General features: G+C 37.2%; 1 protein-coding gene across 6 annotated transcripts in view; it reads right to left on the bottom strand.

The window, feature by feature from the left end:
• The window catches only part of CCDC171 (coiled-coil domain containing 171), a 299,195-nt gene that overhangs the window by 137,354 nt on the left and 138,510 nt on the right, over nt 1–23,331 (bottom strand). For all 6 annotated transcript variants that reach the window (XM_081804103.1, XM_081804102.1, XM_081804104.1 and 3 more), the window contains 2 exons: nt 12,317–12,821; nt 10,969–11,085 (listed from right to left, as the gene is read on the bottom strand). In XM_081804103.1, the coding sequence (XP_081660229.1) occupies nt 10,969–11,085; nt 12,317–12,821 (622 nt within the window). The remainder of the gene's footprint in view (nt 1–10,968; nt 11,086–12,316; nt 12,822–23,331) is intronic.

Below are 23,331 nucleotides of genomic sequence, written 5' to 3'. Positions count from 1 at the left end.
GGGTGTTGAGGAGGGCACGTTCTGCATGGAGCACTGGGTGTTGTGCACGAACAATGAATCATGGAACACTTCATCTAGAACTAATGATGTAATGTATGGGGATTAACATAGAATAAAAAAAAAAAAAGACCTAAAAAAAACTAATGATGTAATGTATGGTGATTAATATAACATAATAATATAAAAATAAATAAATAAAAAAGAAAGCTGTGTATCTGCACTATTCCATTCAGAGAACTGTAATATAATATTATGCTCTCAGTTTTTATTGAAGATGAATATAAGTAACACTGACAGAAAAAAGTCTGCATCTTCTATGAAGTGGCTTTTAAAGATAGAAACTGTGATGTTATTCAATATTTCCAATATGATAACCCATGTAATAAGTTCCTCTCAAAATTCAGCAGCAGAATAGTTTTTTCCATATGTTTGGAGACAGAGGGCATCTCACATCTGAGGAACAACAAGCAATTCAGTTTAGCTAAATTGCAGGTTTATTAATGAGTACTGGGAGGTGAGACTATACAAATAGATGAGAATCAGATCAAGAAGCGTCTTGTACACCTTGCCAAAGAGTTAATTCATACAATAAGAAATGGGGAATAATGCTGCTGCTGATATGGAAGCCAAAGATATGCAATAGATCAAGCACTTTTTACATGCATTAAGTCATTTAAGCCTAAAAATAGCAAATGAGATGGGACTAGTATGATAGCCATTTAAAAATAAGTAAGAAAAAAAGAACAATGAAAAATAGTTACAGAATGACCTAATCATATTGAAATACATATAAAACAACTTGAAAGAAGTACACATCAATATTGATCATATTCTTAGAGAGATTACAAGAAATTTAAATTTACTTCCTCATACTATTCAATGCTCTATAAATGCTCTCCAATACACTAATGCTACTTGCTACTTCTTTGTTATTTCTTCTTCTTCTTCTTCTTCTTCTTCTTCTTCTTCTTCTTCTTCTTCTTCTTCTTCTCCTCCTCCTCCTCCTCCCCCTCCCCCTCCTCCTCCTCCTTCTTCTTCTTCTTCTTCTTCTTGTTTTTCTTCTTCTTCTCCTTCTTCTTCTTCTCCTTCTTCTCCTTCTCCTTCTTCTTCTTGTTTTTCTTCTCCTTCTCCTTCTTCTTCTCCTTCTTTTTAGGGAGGAAGGGAGGTGGGGGAGAGGGGCAGAGGGAGAGGGAGAGAGAGAATCAACCAGGCTCCACACCCAGCATGGAGCCTGAAACGGGGCTCAATCTCACAACCCTAAGACCATGACCTGAGCCGAAATCAAGGGTCAGACGCTTAACCAACTGAGCCACCCAGGTGCCCTTGTTACTTCTATAAACCTCCTCAAATTATTTCTTTGCTAAATATGAGATAGATGATAGATAGATAGATTGATAGTTTGATAGATAGATGATAGAATGGCACAGTGTGTCTAAGAATGGACACCCATTAGTAGGTTAAGAAGGTAACACATGCAAAAAATATGGAGTTAAAACAACAGCAATGAGGCTAGATAAAAAGTAGACTGATAAAATATATAGAATATAGGGCATAAGAGTAAGAATAAGAATAAGTTATGGTGACTCCCAGGTTTCTATTTTAATTACTTGGTGGATGGCCATGCCAATCACAAAGACAGAAAATTTAGGAGGAGGTTTAGGGACAAAGAAGATGATGAAAATTTTGAATATACTGAGTTTGAGGTGTTTTTAGGATACCCATAGAAAGCTAGATATTCAGGGTTTAAGTTCAGGCATGATGGGGAGGTAGTCTCTAAAACCTCAGAATTTCTGTAGTGAGAACAGTGTCTTTGTTATTCATGGTGGGGCCCAGGACCACACTTCACAGTTCATATTAATGGGTTGACTCATGGTGGGCATGTCTTAGGTTTATGCTAACAAGATAACTAAAGGTAAGGACTGGTCCTATCTGAAAGACCAACTATGGGATCAGAGGTTAGGTCTTTGAGCCAGTATGAATCAGCTCAACCTCCAGAGAGACTGAGCTCAGCAACGTAGCCAACAATCCAATTAATCATGTCCATGTAATGAAGCTTCAATAGAAATTCTGGACACTGAAGCTCCAGTGAGCTTCCTGGATTGGTAATACCCCATATGTACTGTCATAAATTGATGGCAGGAGGTTACCTTGCCCTGAGGACAATGGAAGCTTGATGTCTGGAATCCTCCTAGACTTTACCCTATGCATCCCTTCCTTTGGATCTAATTTGTTTCAATTTGCTATAATAAAACTGTAATCCTAAGTATAACACTTTCTTGAGTTCTACGGGTCATTCTAGCAAATTACGGAACCTGAGAGAATTCGTAGGATCCCCTTAACTCATAACCAGCTGGCCTAAAGTGAGAGTGAGTCCAGGAATTCCTAAACTTATCGCTGGGGTCTCAAGTGAGGACAATGGGGGGACTGTTCCCTCTGCCTGTGCAGTTTAGCTGGATGCCTTTGCATTGTATGACTCTATTTTTATGAAATGCTTGAAAAGAAAAATTAAAAGAAAAAAAGATTAGTCGTTCTCTTGGACAAGGAGTATGTACCGGTGACTGCAGAAAAGGTGAAGAAAATGTTTTATATATTTTCTTGTATACATTCTAGCATATACATTTTTTAAATGCATTTACCTTTACAGCTAAATTAGTAGATTTTATTGCCTGTAAACTCTATCCCAATATAGTTGACTTAAAAAGAAGAGACAGGGGCACCTCAGTGGCACAGTCAGTTAAACGCCTGACTCTTGGTTTTGGCTCAGGTCGTCATCTCAGGGTTCTGAGATCAAGCCCCGCATCAGGCTCTGAGCTCAGTGCAGAGTTTGCTTGAGATTCTCTCTCCCTGTCCCTCTGCCCCTGCCCCCTCAAATAAATAAATAAATCTTAAAAAAAAAAAAAAGAAGAGACAAAGAATTCTGTGTCTGATATTACTGAGAATGTTATTCATTCTAACACGATGTCCCTTTTTATTAAGAGCTACAGGACGAATTCCTATCTAATCTTAGTCCAAGGACATTTTTCTTAATTAAATATCTTTATTTATTTATTTGAGAGAGAGCAGGAGAGCGGGGTGAGGGGCAGAGGGAGAAGCAGACTCCCCACTGAGCAGGGAGCCTGATGCAGGGCTTGATCCTGGGACTCCGGGACCACAACCTGAACCAAAGGCAGACAGATGCTTAACCAACTGAGCCCAGGTGCCCCAGTCCAAGGACATTTTTATTTCTCCTAAATTTTTGTGTTTTTCTTCAATGACATCATTGGCATTTGACTCCTGAGGCCCACATTTGAACACAATAATTTGAACACAACTATGTAGGCCATCATAATTGGCTTTTTCAACATCATTCCTAGTTCAAATTTGTTTCCACTTTCTTTTACTCAAGTGTTAATGGATATCATTTAGTCATATTTTACAAATACCTGTAAGCTGGCATAATTTTCTTCTAGAACAAGGTGGAGATAAAACAATGTTTCTAATGCATATAATATTTTACTATAGAATTTGAGAGAAAATTTTTTCCTTTGTTCTTTTACAAAAATCTGAAAAAATAATTATGTTGGCTTTGTTAGATAGTATCTGGGTTTGCAACTTACCCTTCTAAGAAAAGGCTTCAGGCTCTTAGAAGTTTCCCATAAACTACCTATAAATTGCAAAATATGCTGAAACCTCACCAATGTTTCTTAAAATAATTTTGATTTTGTACACTATTTTAACAACATTATTCACAAATATATCCTATGAAAGTTGTGACTCTGGAATTTCACATAGTCATGGACACTTCCAAAGATATATTATCCAGTCAAAAACTGTTCTTAAAAATTATGATAGGCAAAGAAATTTTAATTTAAAAAAACATAATAAAATTAAATTAAATTTAAAAAATTAAAAAACAAAATATCTGTTCATTGTAAAATTCTTTCAACTTTTCTATGCACTTGAAATTTTTGATAATAAAATGTTTGAAAGAATATGGGAACATGCAAAGGTAATAATAAAAAAGAAATTCACAAAACAGAAGAAAATCCGGTAAATTAAATGTGGGTCCCCAAAAGAGACACTTGGAGCTGAAATACCAAAAATGATACCTACTTGTTTCAATTTCAGATACAAGTGAGGTTATATAAATAACAAAGTCCTCTAAGTTACTTCTTCTAAAACTTTATTGTGCATATAAGTCATCTGAGGACCTTACAAAAATGTAGATTCTGAGTGAGTAGCTCTGGAGTGGAGTCTGAGATGATGAATTTCTAACACATTCCCCACTGATGCTGATGCTGCTGGTCCACAGACCACAACTAAAGTAGGAATGCTCACTTTATTATTCTTTAGGATTCAATAAAACCTTCATTTTAAAATACATACCAATAACTATTTATTAACAGAAATATCTTTACTTACTGCTTTGAACTTCCTAAGTGTGAAACCTCAATGTTAAACTGAATTCAACCCAGATTTCTGAGTTTTGCCTGAAAGAGTTGCTATGACCTCTACAAAGTTAACTCTAACAATGAAAGAAACTTCTGAACAGTACTAGCAGGGACACATACACTTGGGTCATCTATCTTCTGGATAATTGTGATTCAATTATAGAGGGAAGGCATAACAAAATGTATGAACATTCTATTCATATCCATCTACTATATTTATTCAGAGATAATTCCAGGCAAATCAGCACATTTGTATCTATCTTGAGAAATTCAGTCTGGACCAGACATATGAAATGTTCAGCTATATAAAGAGTTCCTTAGTCCATTCCCATAATGATTGATATCCCAGCCCTTCAGTGGAAGTAACATTCTCCCCTGTTTGAGGTAAATGATCTCTTGCAGGCACACCATGTGGATACCTGGAAGAGGTAATTTATCTCAAGCGAGCAAACACTTTAATGAAAGCAAGAAGGTTGCCACCTGTCCAGTATTTACAGAGGCAACATGGAAACTGGGGTCTCTGCCCACTGCCTATAAATACATCCTCAAAGTTTAAGAAGGGAGCAGGAGCAACCACCTTTGGCACTTTCCGAGCAGTAAATCCAAGCTACCATTATTGAACTTCCCACTTCATGAAAGGAATAAAGTAATATACCAGCTCACGTGAGATACCAGAACACGCACACACAAAAGAAACAGATAAAACAACAAACATTTATTGGACAATTACATATACAAGAGACTTGCTAAGAAGGTTACATTCACACCTAATAACCCTTAAACTAAGAACTTTTCTTAGCCAAATTATACAGATGAAGATATCGAGGCTAAAAGGAATTAAGTACCTTTCCCAGTGTCACACACGAAGTAAACCATGGGACCCAGTTTCAAATCTAGAGCCCAGGTTCTTAATTCATACTCCACTATGTACTCAACATGTTTAATTTTCTCTCCTAGATAATTTAAAACTTTCTCTTCTATATAATTAATGGTACGTGTATAATTCAGAACGTACTCTAAAAAGGTTAAGTACCTAAAAAGAGTATTTTTTTTAAAAGATTTTATTTATTTATTTGACAGAGAGGGAGACACAGAGAGAGGGAACACAAGCAGGGGGAGTGGGAGAGGGAGAAGCAGGTTCCCCGCCGAGCAGGGAGCCCGACGTGGGGCTCAATCCCAGGACCCTGGGATCATGACCTGAGCCGAAGGCAGACGCTTAATGACTGAGCCACCCAGGCGCCCCTAAAAAGAGTATTTTTAAAAAGAATAATTTACTGACTTTTTTTTTTTTTACCTTAGGACAAAGATAATACAAGAAGCAATACAGGTACTATTTAGTATATTAAAAGCTACTCCTGGATACTGACCACACATACCAGTTTTCCTGGAGCTAAAAAAACAAAAAAAGTGCCACTGATGCCATCAATATGTAGTCCTGACATGTAAAATGGTTTAAACTTGCAGTTAAGTTCTTCCAAAAGAAAATGGAAGAAGGAAGGGACAAAAAAAAAAATACAGTTCTAAGAAATAACTTCTCGCATTTCAGGATTTTCAGGTTATTTCCTTAATAAACCTTCCCAAGATTTTGGCATTTTGATATCCCACTTGGTTGAAAGAATTAAGATACTACTCATAATATTGGGTGATTCAAGAGACAATGAATCAATTACAAATCAAAGCTGAACTGATATTCCTGATACCTGTCCTATGATGAAAAGATCCTCTTGTGAACTGGATAAACAAATTATGAAATGCCCAACTGATAAGTATTACCCAAACATTAAAAATCATTCTCTAGAAGAATAAGAAAATCCTCTAGAACTATGACTTGTTTTGAAGCTAACACTAGGACAGCATACCATAAGTGAAACACAGCATCATTTCTGTGATTTCTTGCCAAAAATGCATAAACTGAATCTAATCATGAGGAAACATCAAACAAATCAAAATTGAAGGGTATTCTACAAAAATCGACCTGTAATCTTCAAGATCATGATGGTCAAGGAAAGACTGGGGAACTTTTCTGTGTTGGGGGAGTCTCTGTACCTGAATAAAAGAAAGATGACTTACTGCAACACATAATTCTAAACCAGATCCTTTGGCTCTAAAAGACACGGTTGGTTGGGACAACTAAGGAAAGTCGAAGGGGGTATGAATGGTTTCCTAACATTGATCACAGCCCTCTGGTTATGCAGAAGAATGTCTTGCTTGAAATGCACACTAAAATCTGAGAAAGTAATGGGCATCATGTCCGCTTCTTGCTTTCAAATTGTTCAGCAAAAGAAAAGGTCTCTGTTGTGTACCTGCAACTCTTCTGTAAGTTTGAAGTCATTTCAAAATAATTTTTAAATGCAAGGCACCCAGGTGGCTCAGGCGGTTAAGCTTCCAAACTCTTGATCTCAGTTCAGGTCTTGATCTCAGGGTGGTGACTTCAAGTCCCACAATAATAATAATTTTTAAAAGCAAATATAAAACACTATGTGGCCTATAGGAACATTTTTATCATTTGTTACTCTGTTAGTAGATGGATGAGTGGGCAGCAGGAAGGAAGGAGGAAGGGTAAGAAGAAGAAATGGTGGGCAGACAGAAAGACACAGAAATAAAACAGACTGGAAGAACACAGAGAAATAGAAAATAATTAGTAGTCTGTAAGTGTGTACAGGCAGAAGTGTGTATATCTATTCATTAATGTAATACACTACTTTCACGATGAGATGGGTGGTAAGGAAACAGTTTTGTTAGTGCACACTATATGCCAGGTACTGTACAAAATGTTCCACAAGTGTTATCTCATTACACCTTCACAAAAACCAGGAAGACAGTACTATCGCCATTTTTAGGTAAAGAGTCTGAGGTCCGGTAAAGTGAAGCAACTTGCCCAATTTCACACAACTAATAACTATCAGAGCTGGATACAAAATAAAATCTGCCTTGTTCAAAGCTAATGCTCTTTCTACTCTATGATAATGCTTACCATATATTTAAGTTATTCATACACTTAAGTTATAAACGCAACATGACTACGCAAGCTGTTATAGCTTTATACTTATTACCCTCATTATTATCTGTTAATAACCTCTCATGTACTTTAAGTGTCTGAGAATATTTTCCCATCCTTTCTGCTAAAATATCTGAAATTTCTACTACTAGAATACACATAAAAATGAAAACACATTACCTGGAAAAGCTAATATATTAACCCGTCATCATTTTTTGAATGACTTCTTCCATAAACCCAGCTTGTTAAGCCATCTCCACAAAAGGTACACACTGATCATTTTTGTACTAGTCTAATAATAACTCAATTATTTACCTGTCCAACTATATTCTTCCCTATACTCTTCTGGACTTTAATACATCAATTATTCTCCCCCTCTAAGCAACTATCACTTTCTCTTCCCAAAGTACTTAGTGTTCTTTAGCCAACAACACTTAAAGCCTTTCCTAAAAATAAGTTTCCCTGAACTTGCCCTTTTCTCAAGCTATTAGAGGCACAACCAGATTCTAACGTCAAAGGCGGCTCTGTTCCTGGGGGTAGGCAAGCATTTAAAGACACACCACTCTCGGTCTACCTTCTACTTGATAAGTCTTACCTACACATATTTTTATCAGGGTCTCAAATAACCATTGTGTCAATATTTTAACTTTAAAATATTGCAATAGTCCACTTTTGGAAAACGTGCTCAGGGAGATCATTGTCTAGTTTTATAAAACCTCTATAATCTGCGACACCTGGTGGCTCAGTTGGTTGAGCGTCTGCCTTTGGCTCAGGTCATGATCCCAGGGTCCTGGGATCAAGCCCCACATCAGGCTCTCTCCATCTCCTGCTGCCCTTCCCCTCTCCTCCCCTTCCCCCATTCATGCTCACTCACGTGCATGCTCTCTCTCTCTCAAATAAAGTCTTTTTTTTAAAAAAAGTCTATGGCAAGATTTCATTCCTTTTGATTATGCTGAGTGAAATAATTCAATCAGAGAAAGACATGTACCATATGATCTCACTGATATGAGGAATTCTTAATCTCAGGAAACAAACTGAGGGTTGCTGGAGTGGTGGGGGTGGGAGGGATGGGGTGGCTGGGTGATAGACATTGGGGAGGGTATGTGCTATGGTGAGCGCTGTGAATTGTGTAAAACTGCTGAATCACAGACCTGTACCTCTGAAACAAATAATACATTATATGTTAAAAAAAAAAAAACAGAAGACAGTAGGAAGGGAAAAATGAAGTGGGGGGAAATCAGAGGGGAAGACGAACCATGAGACACTATGGACTCTGAGAAACAAACTGAGGGTTCTGGGGGGGAGGGCGGGGGGATGGGTTAGCCCGGTGATGGGTATTAAAGAGGGCACATACTGAATGGAGCACTGGGTATTATACGCAAACAATGAATCATGGAACACTACATCAAAAACTAATGATGTAATGTATGGTGATTAACATAACATAATAAAATTTTAAAAAATAAAAAATAAAAAAAAGTCTATAATCTGATCCCATGCCAATGATCCACCTTTTCCCTCACTATTTTCCAATATAGTTATAATAAAAAACACATTTTAGTTATCACCATGTATAAGCCAGCCGTGCAAGGCATGGGTCTCCATTCCATCTCCTTAATGTCCCTCTTCCCATTCTGTGCTTATTCCGACCTCTGCAGCTCTGCTAAAGCTCTGCCCTCCATCTGGATGCTGTCCCTCTTCTGTAACTTACTATCTGTCATTCTAGGCCCAGGTAAAGCCTTCAGATGGGGCTCCCTGAAGCCTTCCCAATACTCGTAAGCCTACTCTGAGCTGCATCTTTTATGGGTTCTTACATTTAAAGCCAGTATTTCCTCATTCAATCCTTGATTACATTCTGCCTAAAGTTGTTCATAAGTTGTCAATCTTGTTCTATAATCACTGTGCATATTTTCTAGAGGTCCAGACCCAAGTCATATTTTTCTTTTATCTCCTAAAGCATATACAGCACAGTGATAAGGAAAGATAAAGTAATGATATAAAAAGGATCATAGCTTAAGAAACCAATCTATTTTGGGGCGCCTGGGTGGCTCAGTCGGTTAAGCGTCTGCCTTCGGCTCAGGTCATGATCCCAGGGTCTTGGGATCGAGCCCCGCATCGGGCTCCCTGCTCAGTGGGAAGCCTGCTTCTCCCTCTCCCACTCCCCCTGCTTATGTTCCCTCTCTCGCTGTGTCTCTCTCTATCAAATAAATAAAATCTTTAAAAAAAAAAAAAAGAAACCAATCTATTTTAATTGTTCGCATACCTACAAAGAATATGATGAACACAAATAATCTGTTTTTTAAACTAAGTCCCAAAACTTTCACTAAGTTCTTTCAAGAATGTTAATCTTGGGGCGCCTGGGTGGCTCAGTCGGTTAAGCGTCTGCCTTCAGCTCAGGTCATGATCCCGGGGTCCTGGGATTGAGCCCCGCATCGGGCTCTCTGCTCAGCAGGGAGCCTGCTTCTCCCTCTCCTTCTGCCTGCCGCTCTGCCTACTTGGGATCCCTCTCTCTCTCTGTGTCAAATAAATAAATAAAATCTTTAAAAAAAAAAAAAAGAATGTTAATCTTGTTCTGAAGCTATAGTGCCAACATACTTAAAATACATTTATTTAGACTTTTATTTCAGACTTCAAATCCAGTACATTGAGGTTTTGCCAAAATATTAGAGATGCATAAGGCTTACCAACATTGATGGCCACAATCTAAAAATAATCTTTGAATCTTAAGTTTCCCACTATAAGAACCTAGATTTAGATATGTGAAATCACAATAAATGATGTGCATGTATATAGCAGACTTGTCTAAAGAATTAAACTACATCCTAAATTATTATTTCATTAATGCTTACAACATTCCATGAAGCAGGTAAATGTTACCAAATCCGTTATATTATTTTTACTGTTAATGTGTCTGAAATGACCATAATTAGTCCAATGACATAGCTTAACCAGTAGGTAACTGTATGTTATTCTTGAGAAGTTAGTTTTCATTGAACTTTTCATACAAACATATCCTGCAATCTGAGTCATGAAAAAAATTTTTAGACCTTTGGAAATCACTGATTATAGGTGGTTCCATGGCTGGTGGAAAGAAACTGACTATTCAAATTAACCCTATTTAAAATCAGTTCAGAAAAATAAAAACATATCACCAAACAAGAGAAGTTTTCTACTGGTTCTGTTATTACTCAAACTTCTAAAATGTATAGCTAGAAACAGAAATTAAGAAAGACTAAAACATTTGCAAGAACATTACCAGTATTACTTAATAAAAAAGCTAATGAGATTTCCGTGGGAAAATCAGATCACAAAGGGAAAAAATAAGGTGGAAACATTCACAAGAAATGTCATTTAATTTCCCCATAAATTAAGACAAAATTACCCACCAAAATTTACATTAATTCTCTACATCATTAGAGATTTCATCATTTCTCTGCCTGAATAAAAGAAAGATGAAAAGAAATACATTTTCTTCCTAGATGGTTTATTAGGATTTATGTGTAAGTGTATTTTGCAAGGACCTAGAAGAGGGAATCGTACCTGTTTTACTAATGACTTCCTGTAACTCAGCCATAGAGGTGATTATTGCGGCTAGGAGGTCAGAACTGGTAAGCCAACTGAGCGCTTGCAAACAACGTAATTGCTCCTTCTGATGCTCTGCAAAAAAAGAAAGAAATCCATCTTGCAATGCTACAAACATTTAAAATCCATGTTTAAAATTCATAGCAACGTTTGGCTATTAAAGAAATAGATCAAAATTTGTAGACAGAACTTTGCCTAGTACGGAAAAGTCTACAAGAAATGTTAGATTTGATGGCGAATTTATTTATATATTATATGAATTAGGTGAAGTCAAAAAAGAGAGAGAGAGAGGATGGGGCACCTGGGTGGCTCAGTCAGTTAAGCATCTGACCCCTGATTTCGGTTCAGGTCATGATCTCAGGGTTGTGAAATCGCGCCTCATGTTGGGCTCCACGCTGGGCATGGAGCCTGCTTAAGATTCTCTCTCTCTCCCTCTCCCTCTGTCCCTCCCCACCTACGCCACCCTCGCTCATGCACTCTCTCACTCGCTCTCTCTCCCTTTCTCAAAACAAAGAGAGAAGAAAATTTTTCTTTAGTTCTGTTTATATTACTTAATAGCTTGATTTTTAAAAGTTAATAATTGAAATCATTGTTTCCCCAGAATAGTCAAGCATTTAAAAAAATTTAACTGGAACATTTACATTTGTCTCATTTTCATTCAATTCCTCATTTAACTCTGATCATTTTATAGTGATTCATAGAAAGTGAAAATAAATTATACTGGTAATTAATTTTAAATAGGGCAGAGTCTCTGGATTGACTTAATTGAAAAATCACTATATAAACTCTCCACTTTACTGTGAAAAGAGCATTCGAATATATTAAAGCTAAATATATATATATATAATAAAGCTAGACAAAGTTGAAATTATATTTGCTGCTTTCTTTAAATTTTAATAGTCATAACAAAAGAATCAAAACCAATTTATGAATAAATATATATTTACCCATACACACATACATATCTATATACACATGGGACTATGTTACATGATTTGACATATTAAATGATTTTAAGTTTTTACATAATAGCTAAACATAGTCACATTGTATGTTTTCAACTTAGATTTTAAAAAGCATAAATGATCGGGCGCCTGGGTGGCTCAGTTGGTTAAGCGACTGCCTTCGGCTCAGGTCATGATCCTGGAGTCCCGGGATCGAGTCCCGCATCGGGCTCCCTGCTCGGCAGGGAGTCTGCTTCTCCCTCTGACCCTCCTCCCTCTCATGCTCTCTGTCTCTCATTCTCTCTGTCTCAAGTAAATAAATAAAATCTTTAAAAAAAAAAAAAAAGCATAAATGATCTTACTTGGAAATTTATGCTTGTCTTTGGGCTCTCCTGTACACACTAACATGCCTATACCTTCTTTGAAACTTTCCATCCAGGTAAAAAGAGAGGCACATGATTGGCCCAAAATCTTGAGCCTATTTGCTGCCAAAATTGCAATAACACCTTTCCGGAACACACGTATCAATCCTTTGAATGGTTTTTTCTTCATCTTGGCTTCCTCTTGCTTCTTTTCATCTACACTTGACAAAGCCTGGGCTAGAGTCCTAACTTCCAGTTTGAACAACTCAAAGGTGTTGACCTGCTCCTGGAGAAAATCTCTCTGTGTAGATAAGGCACACGATCGGCTGTAGAGAGGATATAAGGCACCAGCCATCAATGCACAGGCTGCCAGCAACGATGTTTGTTCCCTTTGAGTCTGTGATAACATGTGTTTGAAGCGTGAATTTTCAAGAACCAACTGTTCATGTGACCTCTCAATACGATTCAATTTTTCCATATTTTTTTCAGCAATTTCTTGAAATTTCTGTAAGAAGTCAAATAAAATATTTGAAACGTAGTCATCTTATTACTTCTAGAGAAAGAAAACAAACTTTTGCTGACAACTTCTTCAAGAGATCCATGTTCTAAATATCCAAAAATAAGTATGACAGAGCAACAGTGAGCCAAATGGCTTAGCTCTAAATGTGCGCACTGATTTTTAAATCCTCTTACATAGAAGCTTCACATAAAATCGAACATGTAAATTTAAAAGTACTTCATGAATTTCCTGTACACTTATACATAAATGCACACATTTAGAAAGGAAAATTTCTCTTCTTCCATTCCTCACTAACTTTTATTTCCTGCTTTTAAACAGAAATTATACCACCAATAGAAGTTTTCCTATATGTAAAAAGACTTTACATTTTGCCAGAATAAGCAAAGGGTTAAATCAATAATACAACATAGGGGCGCCTGGGTGGCTTAGTCGGTTAAGCGTCTGTCTTTGGCTCAGGTCATGATCTCAGGGTCCTGGGATCGAGCCCTGCACCGGGCTCCTTGCTCAGTGGGGAGCCTGCTTCTCTCCCTTTCTCTTTGCCCCTCCTCCCACCATGTGTGCTCTCCCTCCCTCTCTCTCTCTCTCAAATAAATAAATAAACTCTTTAAGAAAAAAATACAACAAATAGCACTTGACTGCCGTTTACTGGATGAGGACATACTGATTCTCAGGACAAACTGATTCTCAGGACAAACTCTCATATCAGCTCCTTCTTACCTTCCCAAGACAGAACACTGAACAAAGTACAGCTCCAGCGGTGGGAAGAAATAACTAACTGTAAGCTGGGCCTCAGCAGTTCTCTGATCCTTTTTCCCTCATCAAGGGACTTGCAAGCCAAAACAATTTTGAAACACAAAGAAATTTTAACTGCAGACAACATATTTTAATCGCTAGAAAATAAACTAGTTCTCTATGAAATCTTATGCCTAATCATTAAGGAACTGCTGAGGTAGAGTAAATTTCAGAAGATAACAGATCCCAATTTCCTTTACTGATTCATTTATCATTCAATACACATTTATTGATTACTCACTAAATTCCATGTGCTAGAAAAACAGACAAGCAAATCAATTATTGTGGCATAATGCTATGATAAAACTATGCCAGATTGCCAGAGGTACACAAAAGGGAGTTTGCACAAAATGATATTGACAGGCTTTTGGAGGGATATGACAAAGGTAGTGGGGTATATAATAGAAAGAATTAAAAAAAAAAAACTACCAATAAGGAAGCTAATCATAGCTATCCTATAAGAATTTAATGATCAGAGTTGGAGAAAATAATACAAACTCTTGCCTACTCCTCAAGATTTGATGTCAAAGCCTACCGTGGACAATGTTGATAGGCGCGGTAGCCAAACAAATTCAAACTTGTCGGAATATACTGCTGAGAAAAATAACTCTTGGGCCAAATCCAACCCCACGGCTAGGGGATGAGATTCCCAAAAGGTGCGCAGTGAGTAGAAAAAGGCCCTCGGAGGTACAGTCCTGAGTACGAATGTGTAAAGGAAGTCAACAAGAAGCCACTCTCTGAAGGATTCAACTTCCTGGATGCTTTCCCTTGGGCAGGGGAAAAACTGTATTTTAGCCATGGTTTTAAATGTTTCTATATTATAATTCCCTTTATGTAATCCAACTCTTCTCTAAAGTCTGACCCAGCCGTATCTATGGTGGTAGTGTGAAAAATAAAGGAACCAGGAAATAAAGGAACTGTGGCTTGCCCCAACCACATCTCCACCACTGGCCAGGCTGGGGTAGCAGGATTTCATCCCTGGGACTGTGTCCCAGAGCTCCATACAAGGACACTTGTAAAGGAAGTGGTGTCCCACTGGGAGCAGCTGAAAGAAGCAAGAAACTCTGAAAAGCACTAACCAAGTGGACCGCTTGGAAGCAGATGTGAGACACCCTTTTAAGGGAAGCAACCTTTAAGAAAAGGGAAAACTGACCTGAATTGTGGCTAAAGAAGGCAGGAAGACCAGCGTGTGGAAGAAAAAGAGCCAGAAACAGGATAATGTATTCTAAGGAAGTGCAAACAATTCAGAATGCCTGAAGAGAAGAGGAGAATGATGGAAAATTGACAAGTAGGTAGATAATAGATGATTAAGCTATGGAATTTAAACTATCTGGAAAGCCATGAATACCCATAAGATCCTGGAAGTTGCTCTGCTTTAGTTAATGGGTGGGAGAATCAGAAATCTTAATAAAGACTGCCAAGGGTAACAGTAGAGTTGCAGGGCGTAGGGATGGAATGAGATGAGCAAATAGAAATTACAACGGTTAACTCCGTATTTTCTCCACAATCAATTCCACTAGTTCAATTAGAGGGGAAAACAGGAAAATTCTAGAAAATCCAAGATAAAAGGGGCATACTGGCCATAGCTAGGTAGGAGACATAAAAATTAACCTCACCGGATTCCAGGTGGCTGCCTATGTACACATTCACAGTTCTCAAAGTCTCAGGCAGAAGTGTGTTTTCAACAAAAAACACTTTTTTTGAACAACAACAAAAAAAATGGTGATGAGATATATTTGCTAACAATATTTTAAAATATTTCAAAATAAAACGTGAAATCATTGGTCAAAATCAAATGGGTTGTTGAAAGAGAGCTGAAAGTATGTTAACTACTGGAATTAAAATTTTAAAAATAAACAAAATAAAAATTTAAAAATTTAAAAAAAAAGGAAAGAGAGCTGAAAGTAAAGCAAGCCCATTCTGGAAAAGATTTAGTTAATTTTAGCACCTCAAATTCTTCTACCGTATACAGCTGGCCCACTTCAGGGCTTCAGGTTGAAGCTGACAGCATTTTAGAAGGGCAACCAGAAACTGGCGGTCCTGGGATGAGGATGAGAGAGTAATCAAAATGTGAGAAGTGGATAAAAATCTGAAATACACTACCCAAAACACCCCATTTCTCTCGATGAAGAGAAAACCAGGAACAAGCTGGAATGTTTTAAAAACAGAATTGGGATTCCAGACTTCCACGGCCAGTTTTCATTTCATTCCAGTGCCCCTTCTACCACTGGTAGAAGCAGTGGTAATATAAAAGAAGCAATTTTTGGGCGCCTGGGTGGCTCAGTTGGTTAAGCGACTGCCTTCGGCTCAGGTCATGATCCCGGAAGTCCTGGGATCGAGTCCCACATCGGGCTCCCGGCTCAGCGGGGAGCCTGCTTCTCCCTCTGACCCTATCCCCTCTCATGCTGTTTCTCTCTCTCTCTCTCTCAAATAAATTTAAAAAAAAATTTTTTTTAAATTTAAAAAAATAAATAAATAAAAGAAGCAATTTTTGAAGATCCTCATGTCATTCCATGACCCCCAAGTTTTGATTACTTGTAATGATTATACATTTAAAAGTGCTGATTACTATTAATTACTATCACTATGGATGATTTCATGAGACGCCTATGATTTGTATTATAAGAAAGGGATGCCATTCACAGCTTGCTAAAACAGTAAAAATAGGACTAAGAATACATATGAAGTTTGTTTATAAATAAAAATAAACAATCTCTAAATTCTACCTCTGAAACTAATAAAAAAAAATAAAAGGGTGTATATATCCTTTAAAAAATAAATTAAAAAGTAAAAATAAATAAATAATATCTAAATACTATTTAATTGTCTAATAACTCTGCTGTCCTCTGTCATTCTTGGTTTAAGTAATTATAATCAAGATACCAGGTATCAATTGTTATTTTTTTAAATATAAACCAGACCAAGGGGTGCCTGGGTGGTGCAGTCGGTTAAGCGTCCAACTCTTGGTTTCGGCTCAGGTCATGATCTCAGGGTCTTGAGATCAAGCCCCATGAGCTCTGTGCTCAGCGGGAAGTCAGCTTGAGTTTCTCTCTCCCTCTACCTCTGCCCCTCCCCCTGCACTCTCTCTCTCTCTCACTGAAATAAATACGTAAATCTTTAAAAAAAAATCACCCAGACCAATTTTGAACTAGATAACTAGAATTAATTAGCAGAGTGAATTAAAGATTTAGGAATAATAAAGTTAAATATTTAAATTTTTAAAACTCTTATTAACAAATATTAACAACACAAAAACCTCAATAACATTAGTACTTAATGAGAGTTTTGTTCCTTTCTTAACAATTACATTTCTGCATCCCTACTGTCTCCACTGAGATCCAGAATCACAGATCTAACTGCCCCGTAGGCATCTCCACTTAGCTACCATAGCCCTCTCAAGCTAAAGTAACCAGTCCAGTACTACTGATTTGCCTCCTAAACATATCCATAATAATCCTTTCTGTCAATAAATGGTACCAACAACCACCCAACTGTTCAAACCAAAAATTTTGTAGTCAGTCTTAATACCGCCTTTCCCCCATCTCTACATTCCCAAATCAAAGCCATCCGCAAATACAGTTGGGTTTACCTGCAAAATACATCCTGATCCATCTCCACGGCTACGCATGCTAGTTCCAGCTCTTCACCCTCAGCTACTCATGCCCACTTCAATGTTACTGTCACATTAGGTCAGTCCAATCCTATTGTTTAACCTCTGTTTTAATGAACCAAGGTTCTCTCCTCAAGTCACAACACCCCCACATGCCTCGTGCTGCAAAGGTTTCACTTCTCCTGGGATCCTCAACCTGATGAAAAAGGAGAGAAAGGTCTGCTCCTTTACTATCCAGAAATGAGACTCACCCCTCTTTCTCACAATTTAGCCATGTTCTCTAGCACCCCCAGGTCCTTGGCCTTCTCCCCTAACACTATTTAAATCCTAACCATCTTCAGAGCCCACTTCAGGGTCTATCTACTCCATGACGCCTTTCACTATAATCCTTACTCACACTGACCTTGACCTTCTCTGAACTTATTTATATCACTCAGACATTTAATTCCTACACTGCTCCTTACTTATTTCATATGTGTATATCTATTCTCCCTCCAATACAGTAGAGTGCCAGTTCCTAGAAGCCAGGAAGTATTTACTGTAGTGCCTGTCACAGTGCTCCATACCCTGTAGGTATTTAGTAAATATTGAAAAAATTAAATAATCCTTTATAAGATGTTCCTTGGTGCTAAGCACAGTTTTTTGCTCATAATAGACACTGAATATATACCAAATGGATAAAAAGCTTTACAAATGTAAGGAGAAGAAAAATATAATAGAGAAAAGGATATAATTTCCAAATATAATTTGGAACTTATCAGCATGTCAGAATTCTGTTTTAAAATTAACTCTGATATTCCACAGGGACCTTCAGAGGTACTGCATTATTTACAGTGAATTATTCTTGAAGAACAAAGCTTGTTTGATGGTAACACTGGAAACAGCAATAAGAGCAACTTTTCCCTTTAAAAAAAAAAATCCTGTTCTTTACCCAAGGAGATTGAAGGCCAATATTTTTAAAGCAAACATAAGGAACATCGCCTTCAAATGGGACAAAAGCATTCCTAGTACTGAAATAACCTGCTCCTGGGTATGTTTAATTTCAAAAATAACATTTGCAAATTCCTCCAAAACAACACTCTTATCTTGAAGAACTAAAAAAAAAAAAAAAAAAACCATGAAAATATAGTATGGATATCTTTTATACAGATTTCTTTGGCATATCAAAAATACTAGCTTTCCTCTACTGTCCAATAAATTCAAAGTGCATCTAAAATGGGGGTCGGGGGGAGATACCTTCTTTGCCTAATGAATCACGCACTTACTTCCTAAAATACACAGGCTCCGTGGGACGCCTTACAGTGCTCCATGAACTATGAGACTTTGGGTCAGAAATTAGACACTTCCCTAGAGAGTAAAATTCTTTTTTATCACTTTTGCTTCCTGAGTTCCTATTCTTTATGTTGGCAAAAGACAAAATGCAAACTGGACATTCAATGATACATAGACATCAAAGGACTTCATTTAAAAATGTCTTATTTTTATAAGCTGCATACCTTGTCTTTTTATGCAATGGTAATATTTTAAAATACAATAAATTCACCTGCTTATCTTATGATGTAAGTATTTCTCTGTTAAAAATAAAGCACATTTTGTGAAGAAAGTGGAAGCCTCACACCTTGCTGGTGAAGATGTTAAAATGATGCAGCAGCTTTTGAAAACAGTTTGGAAGCTCCTCAAAAAGTTAAATGTGGAGTTACCACATGACCTAGAAATTCCACTATCTGACCTTCATATATATATTCAAATCCCGTAATGATTATTTACTTAACTTAAAAACACTATCTTTATTTTGTAATTCTAGCATGGCAAAAAATATTATGTGCCCAAATGGTCTGTGCCTCCATTTATTTTTGTTTCTAAAGCAGTAAAAATTATAAAGTGCCCTTTGGATAAGCCAAACCTTCGAAAGGACAGAGTTCTCCTTATCATTAGACTGAGAATAAAGGTGTCAACATAGGCAAGATGCTTGATTTGCCGACTGTTAAAAGATACTACGTCAGATTGTTGATAAGTTGGCACTACCTCTCTATTCTGACCTGCCTCAGGTCTCCCTTCCTTGTGGGTTTTCAGACCCTGGCAAGAGCGCCCAGGTTGGCTCCAGTCTCCTCTATAAAAACTTTAAACATTGACACCTCCTCTCCTAAGTTCATAGCATCCTCCTGGGAATTAATTACACAGAGTTATTGTGATAAACTCTATATTATTTAATTTCTCGTTTAAGGGATGACCTCCCAACTAAAGTTGACAGTTTTTGAGGAAAGAACTAAGACTATATCGCTTTGTTAATACCACAGCATGGAACACAGTGCCCTATATATCTGGTATATAACATAAAAAGTACATTTTTATTAATATTAAATACATTATATAAAAGGTGTCTTGATATTCTTACCAATAGCAATTTTGCAATAGAATATACTAAGAATTCAGTCTCTGGGAAAAAAGAAGTCTGAGAGAAATAAGAGATAAGGGAACTAGCATCTGTGGGTGGCTGACAGTGTGTCACTGGTTTTTCATACATTATCACATTTAACCATTAATCAAGAATCACTTGGAAATGCAAGTTCAAGAAATATGAAACTGAGCTGTCACTAGACCCATTTTCAGGTATTATTTGATATACAAAAACAGCATATATTTCTAAAAGAAATAGTGTTGTAGCGTAGAAATGGTGTTGTATGCAAAAAGGACTGGAAGATCAGGATGATGAAAATGTATTAAAACAGCACATAACGTTCACTTTACAATTTCTAAATGCCAAGCAAGGGGCTGACCATTTTACATCTGTTACCTCTATTCTAATCCCAATTCTAGAACTTTCTTGCTACACAAACAACTGGTATCAGTTCTCTGAACCTCGGTTTCCTCGTTTGTAAAATAGAAATGATGCCTAAATGACCTATCTCACGTGGTTGTTGTGGGGCTTGAGTAAGAGGAGACGCACAAAGTTATAAAAAAGCATTGAAAAATCTATTGAGCATTGTGCAATTCAATTGACAGCCTTACTAAAAAAAATATGTATATCCTAAAGCAATTATTTCAGAAGCAAAGGACTTCACACCAACTCAGAGTCCATCAACGCGTGGTGAGCACAGGATTGTGTCAAACTAACTCCCTGTGATCATTCCAGGCAGCCATGTATACATATCACCTCCAATCATATAAACAAGCTAAGCTTGGAATATTTTTGGAACCCAATTAAAAAGAAAAAAAGTTTCAACATCTAGTAACACGAATCCGTTCTTGCCAAATGTACTCTTAATACTGTCATACAAGAGAAATAAAATGCAATATATTATGATGAACCTGAATTTCTTTGATTTTTATTCTCCATTCTCAACTCACTTGATTTTACTAAGATGTCAAATAAACCTAAAGTGTTTACAATAAATATTACATGAAGGTTAACCATACTTAACTAACAGGCAAAAATCTTTACTTCTACTAAGGGAGTGCTTATTCCAGTAATTCCATCTTTTTCAGACAGAAAAGATAAAAGAACATAAATAATTAACAAAAGCAAAGTTAATAAGAGAATTAATGTGGCACTCTGCCCAGGTGCTTCAGTACGCATACATGTTTGAGATGTATTTACATGATGGCTCCAAAGTATTTAAATTTAAGAGTTACCCAACCACATGACCAGCACATTTTACCGAATGCTAAAAACATGCTGTGATACTAAAACCAAGCTTCCTGTTCTACAAGTATCATTTATCTAATAGCATTCTCACTAATTGTTTTAAAGCTTACACATTCAAAAATCTTGCAAATATCTCTCCTACGTTTTTTCAGATAAAAACAATTTGAATAAAAATTGTTTTTTATTTAACCTTTTACTAGCCATTTCTTTACAATAACCAAACATTAAACACAGGGCTCTATAGATAAGTCATTTGTTTTCCAGCAGATGGCCTCTTGTAATAGCTATGCTCATCTAACACCAAACATCCTCTACAACCTACAATCCTATAACAATTGTGGATTTTTCTTCTTTATGTTCTTATCAATATAATTTTTGAAAATACATTAAGTAATATAAAATGAAAATAATGTTATTTGCATTGCAGCTCTGGGGGAAAAAAGCAGAAATATAGAATTAATCATAACAAAATTTCCTAAAATAAAATTTATACATCCCATAATATGCATTATAATAGCAATTTACCAACTATAAAACCCAAATGAATTGCTGCTGTGTATTCAATTATATTTTACAAAAATTCAAATATGTATATAAATAATATAGACAATATGGCAATATATATTATTAATGTACTTTTAGGAATAATGAAAATGATACTTTCAAATTGCGTACCCATGGATCAAAGCCTAGAGTGTCACATGTTCTTCAGGAAAAAGTCTTCAGTGAGAGACTCTCTTAAAACATTAGCATTTGTGATCATTGATTCCCTTAGTTAGGAAAATGAACTGCTATGCCTTCCTGCATATTTAGAATAAAAGTGAGTTGGGGGAGGAGTCCAAGATGGCAGAGGAGTAGGACACCTTAGTTTTTTTTGTCTGGCCCCAGGAATCCAGCAAGATAGCTATTAAATCATTCTGAATACCTGTGAACTCAACTGGAAATCTAAGAAAGGAATAGCTGCAACTCTACACATTGAAAAGCAACTACTTGGGGCACCTGGGTGGCTCAGTCGGTTAAGCATCTGCCTTCAGCTCAGGTCATGATCCCAGGGCCCTGGGATCGAGCCCTACATTGGGCTCCCTGCTCGGCGGGAAGCCTGCTTCTCCCTCTCCCACTCCCCCTGCTTGTGTTCCCTCTCTCGCTGTGTCTCTCTCTCTCTGTCAAATAAATAAATAAAATCTTTAAAAAAAAAAAAAGAAAGAAAGAAAACAACTACTTTCTGCAAGGTAGGAGGTGTGCAGAGAAGTGAATCCAGGGGATATATGGGAAAATAAACCATGGGGGTAGGGAGCCTCCCTCAGCCAGCTACCGAAAAGTGATATAGAAGCAGATCACAAGGGGCACCTGGGTGGCTCTGTCAGTTAAGCATCTGCCTTCGGCTCAGGTCATGATCTCAGGGTACTGAGATCAAGCCCCGCATGGGGCTCCCTGCTCAGTGGGAAGCCTGCTTCTCCTTCTCCCACTCCCTCTGCTTGTGTTCCCTCTCTCGCTGTCTCTCTTTGTGTCAAAAAATAAATAAAATCTTTAAAAAAAAAAAAAAAAAGAAGAAGCAGAGCACAAAATCAGAACCTTTAGAAGTCTGCTCCAGTGAGGAACATCCCTGCCTGAAAGGTGCTCAGGTGGCGAAGCAGGGCGGAACTCTAGGTGGGACAGTGTGGTCTCAGAATCCTCAAGGTCACAGGAAGACCAGGGGTGCCTGAGTGCAGCAGAGCTCCCAGGTATCAGAGTGGGAAGCAGGCTGCAAAGACAGAGCCGAGGAGTGGGCTCTCAGCTCGGGGTTGCCATAAACCACGAATTGCGGAACAGTCAGGCCACTGCTCTTCAGCAGGGACCCAACAATCAGCAGATCCTGGGAGGAGCGTAAGTTTTTCTTTCTTTACAATTTTGGGATGCAGGTTCTTCTAACAGACCAAAATACACCAAGAATCTAGTGGCTCTGTTCTTGTCACTTGTCTGATCATATTCTCTCTTTTTTTCTTTTTCTTCTCCTTTTTTTTTTTTTGATTAACGTCTTTTTAAATTTTCATCTTTACAATTACATTCCATCCTTTTGATGTATTTAATTTTATATATTTATATATATATATATATATGTTTTTATTTCTAACAAACAGACCAAAACACACACAGGATCCAGCGTATTACTCTGTTCTGTTCACCTGTCTGATTATATTCTCTTTTGTGTTAATTTTGTTTTTGTTTTTGTTTTTGTTTTTTGTTTTAGGGCTCTTCTGATTTGTTTAGTGTATATTTCTCTGGGGTTGTTGTTGCCATTTTAGTATTTTGTTCTCTCATTCACCTATCCTTCTCTGGACAGAATGACAAGATGGAAAAACTCACCTCAAAAAAGAGAACAAGAGGCAGTACTGACTGCCAGGGACCTAATCAGTATGGATATAAGTAAGACGTTGGAACTAGAGTTCAGAATAACAATTTTAAAGACA

This window comes from Leptonychotes weddellii, chromosome 14 (genome assembly GCF_054177405.1).
Source record: "Leptonychotes weddellii isolate Sample4059 chromosome 14, ASM5417740v2, whole genome shotgun sequence".
Taxonomy (NCBI): domain Eukaryota; kingdom Metazoa; phylum Chordata; class Mammalia; order Carnivora; family Phocidae; genus Leptonychotes; species Leptonychotes weddellii.
Note: the sequence above shows the minus strand (reverse complement) of the source record. Positions and strands in the feature narration are given on the sequence as shown.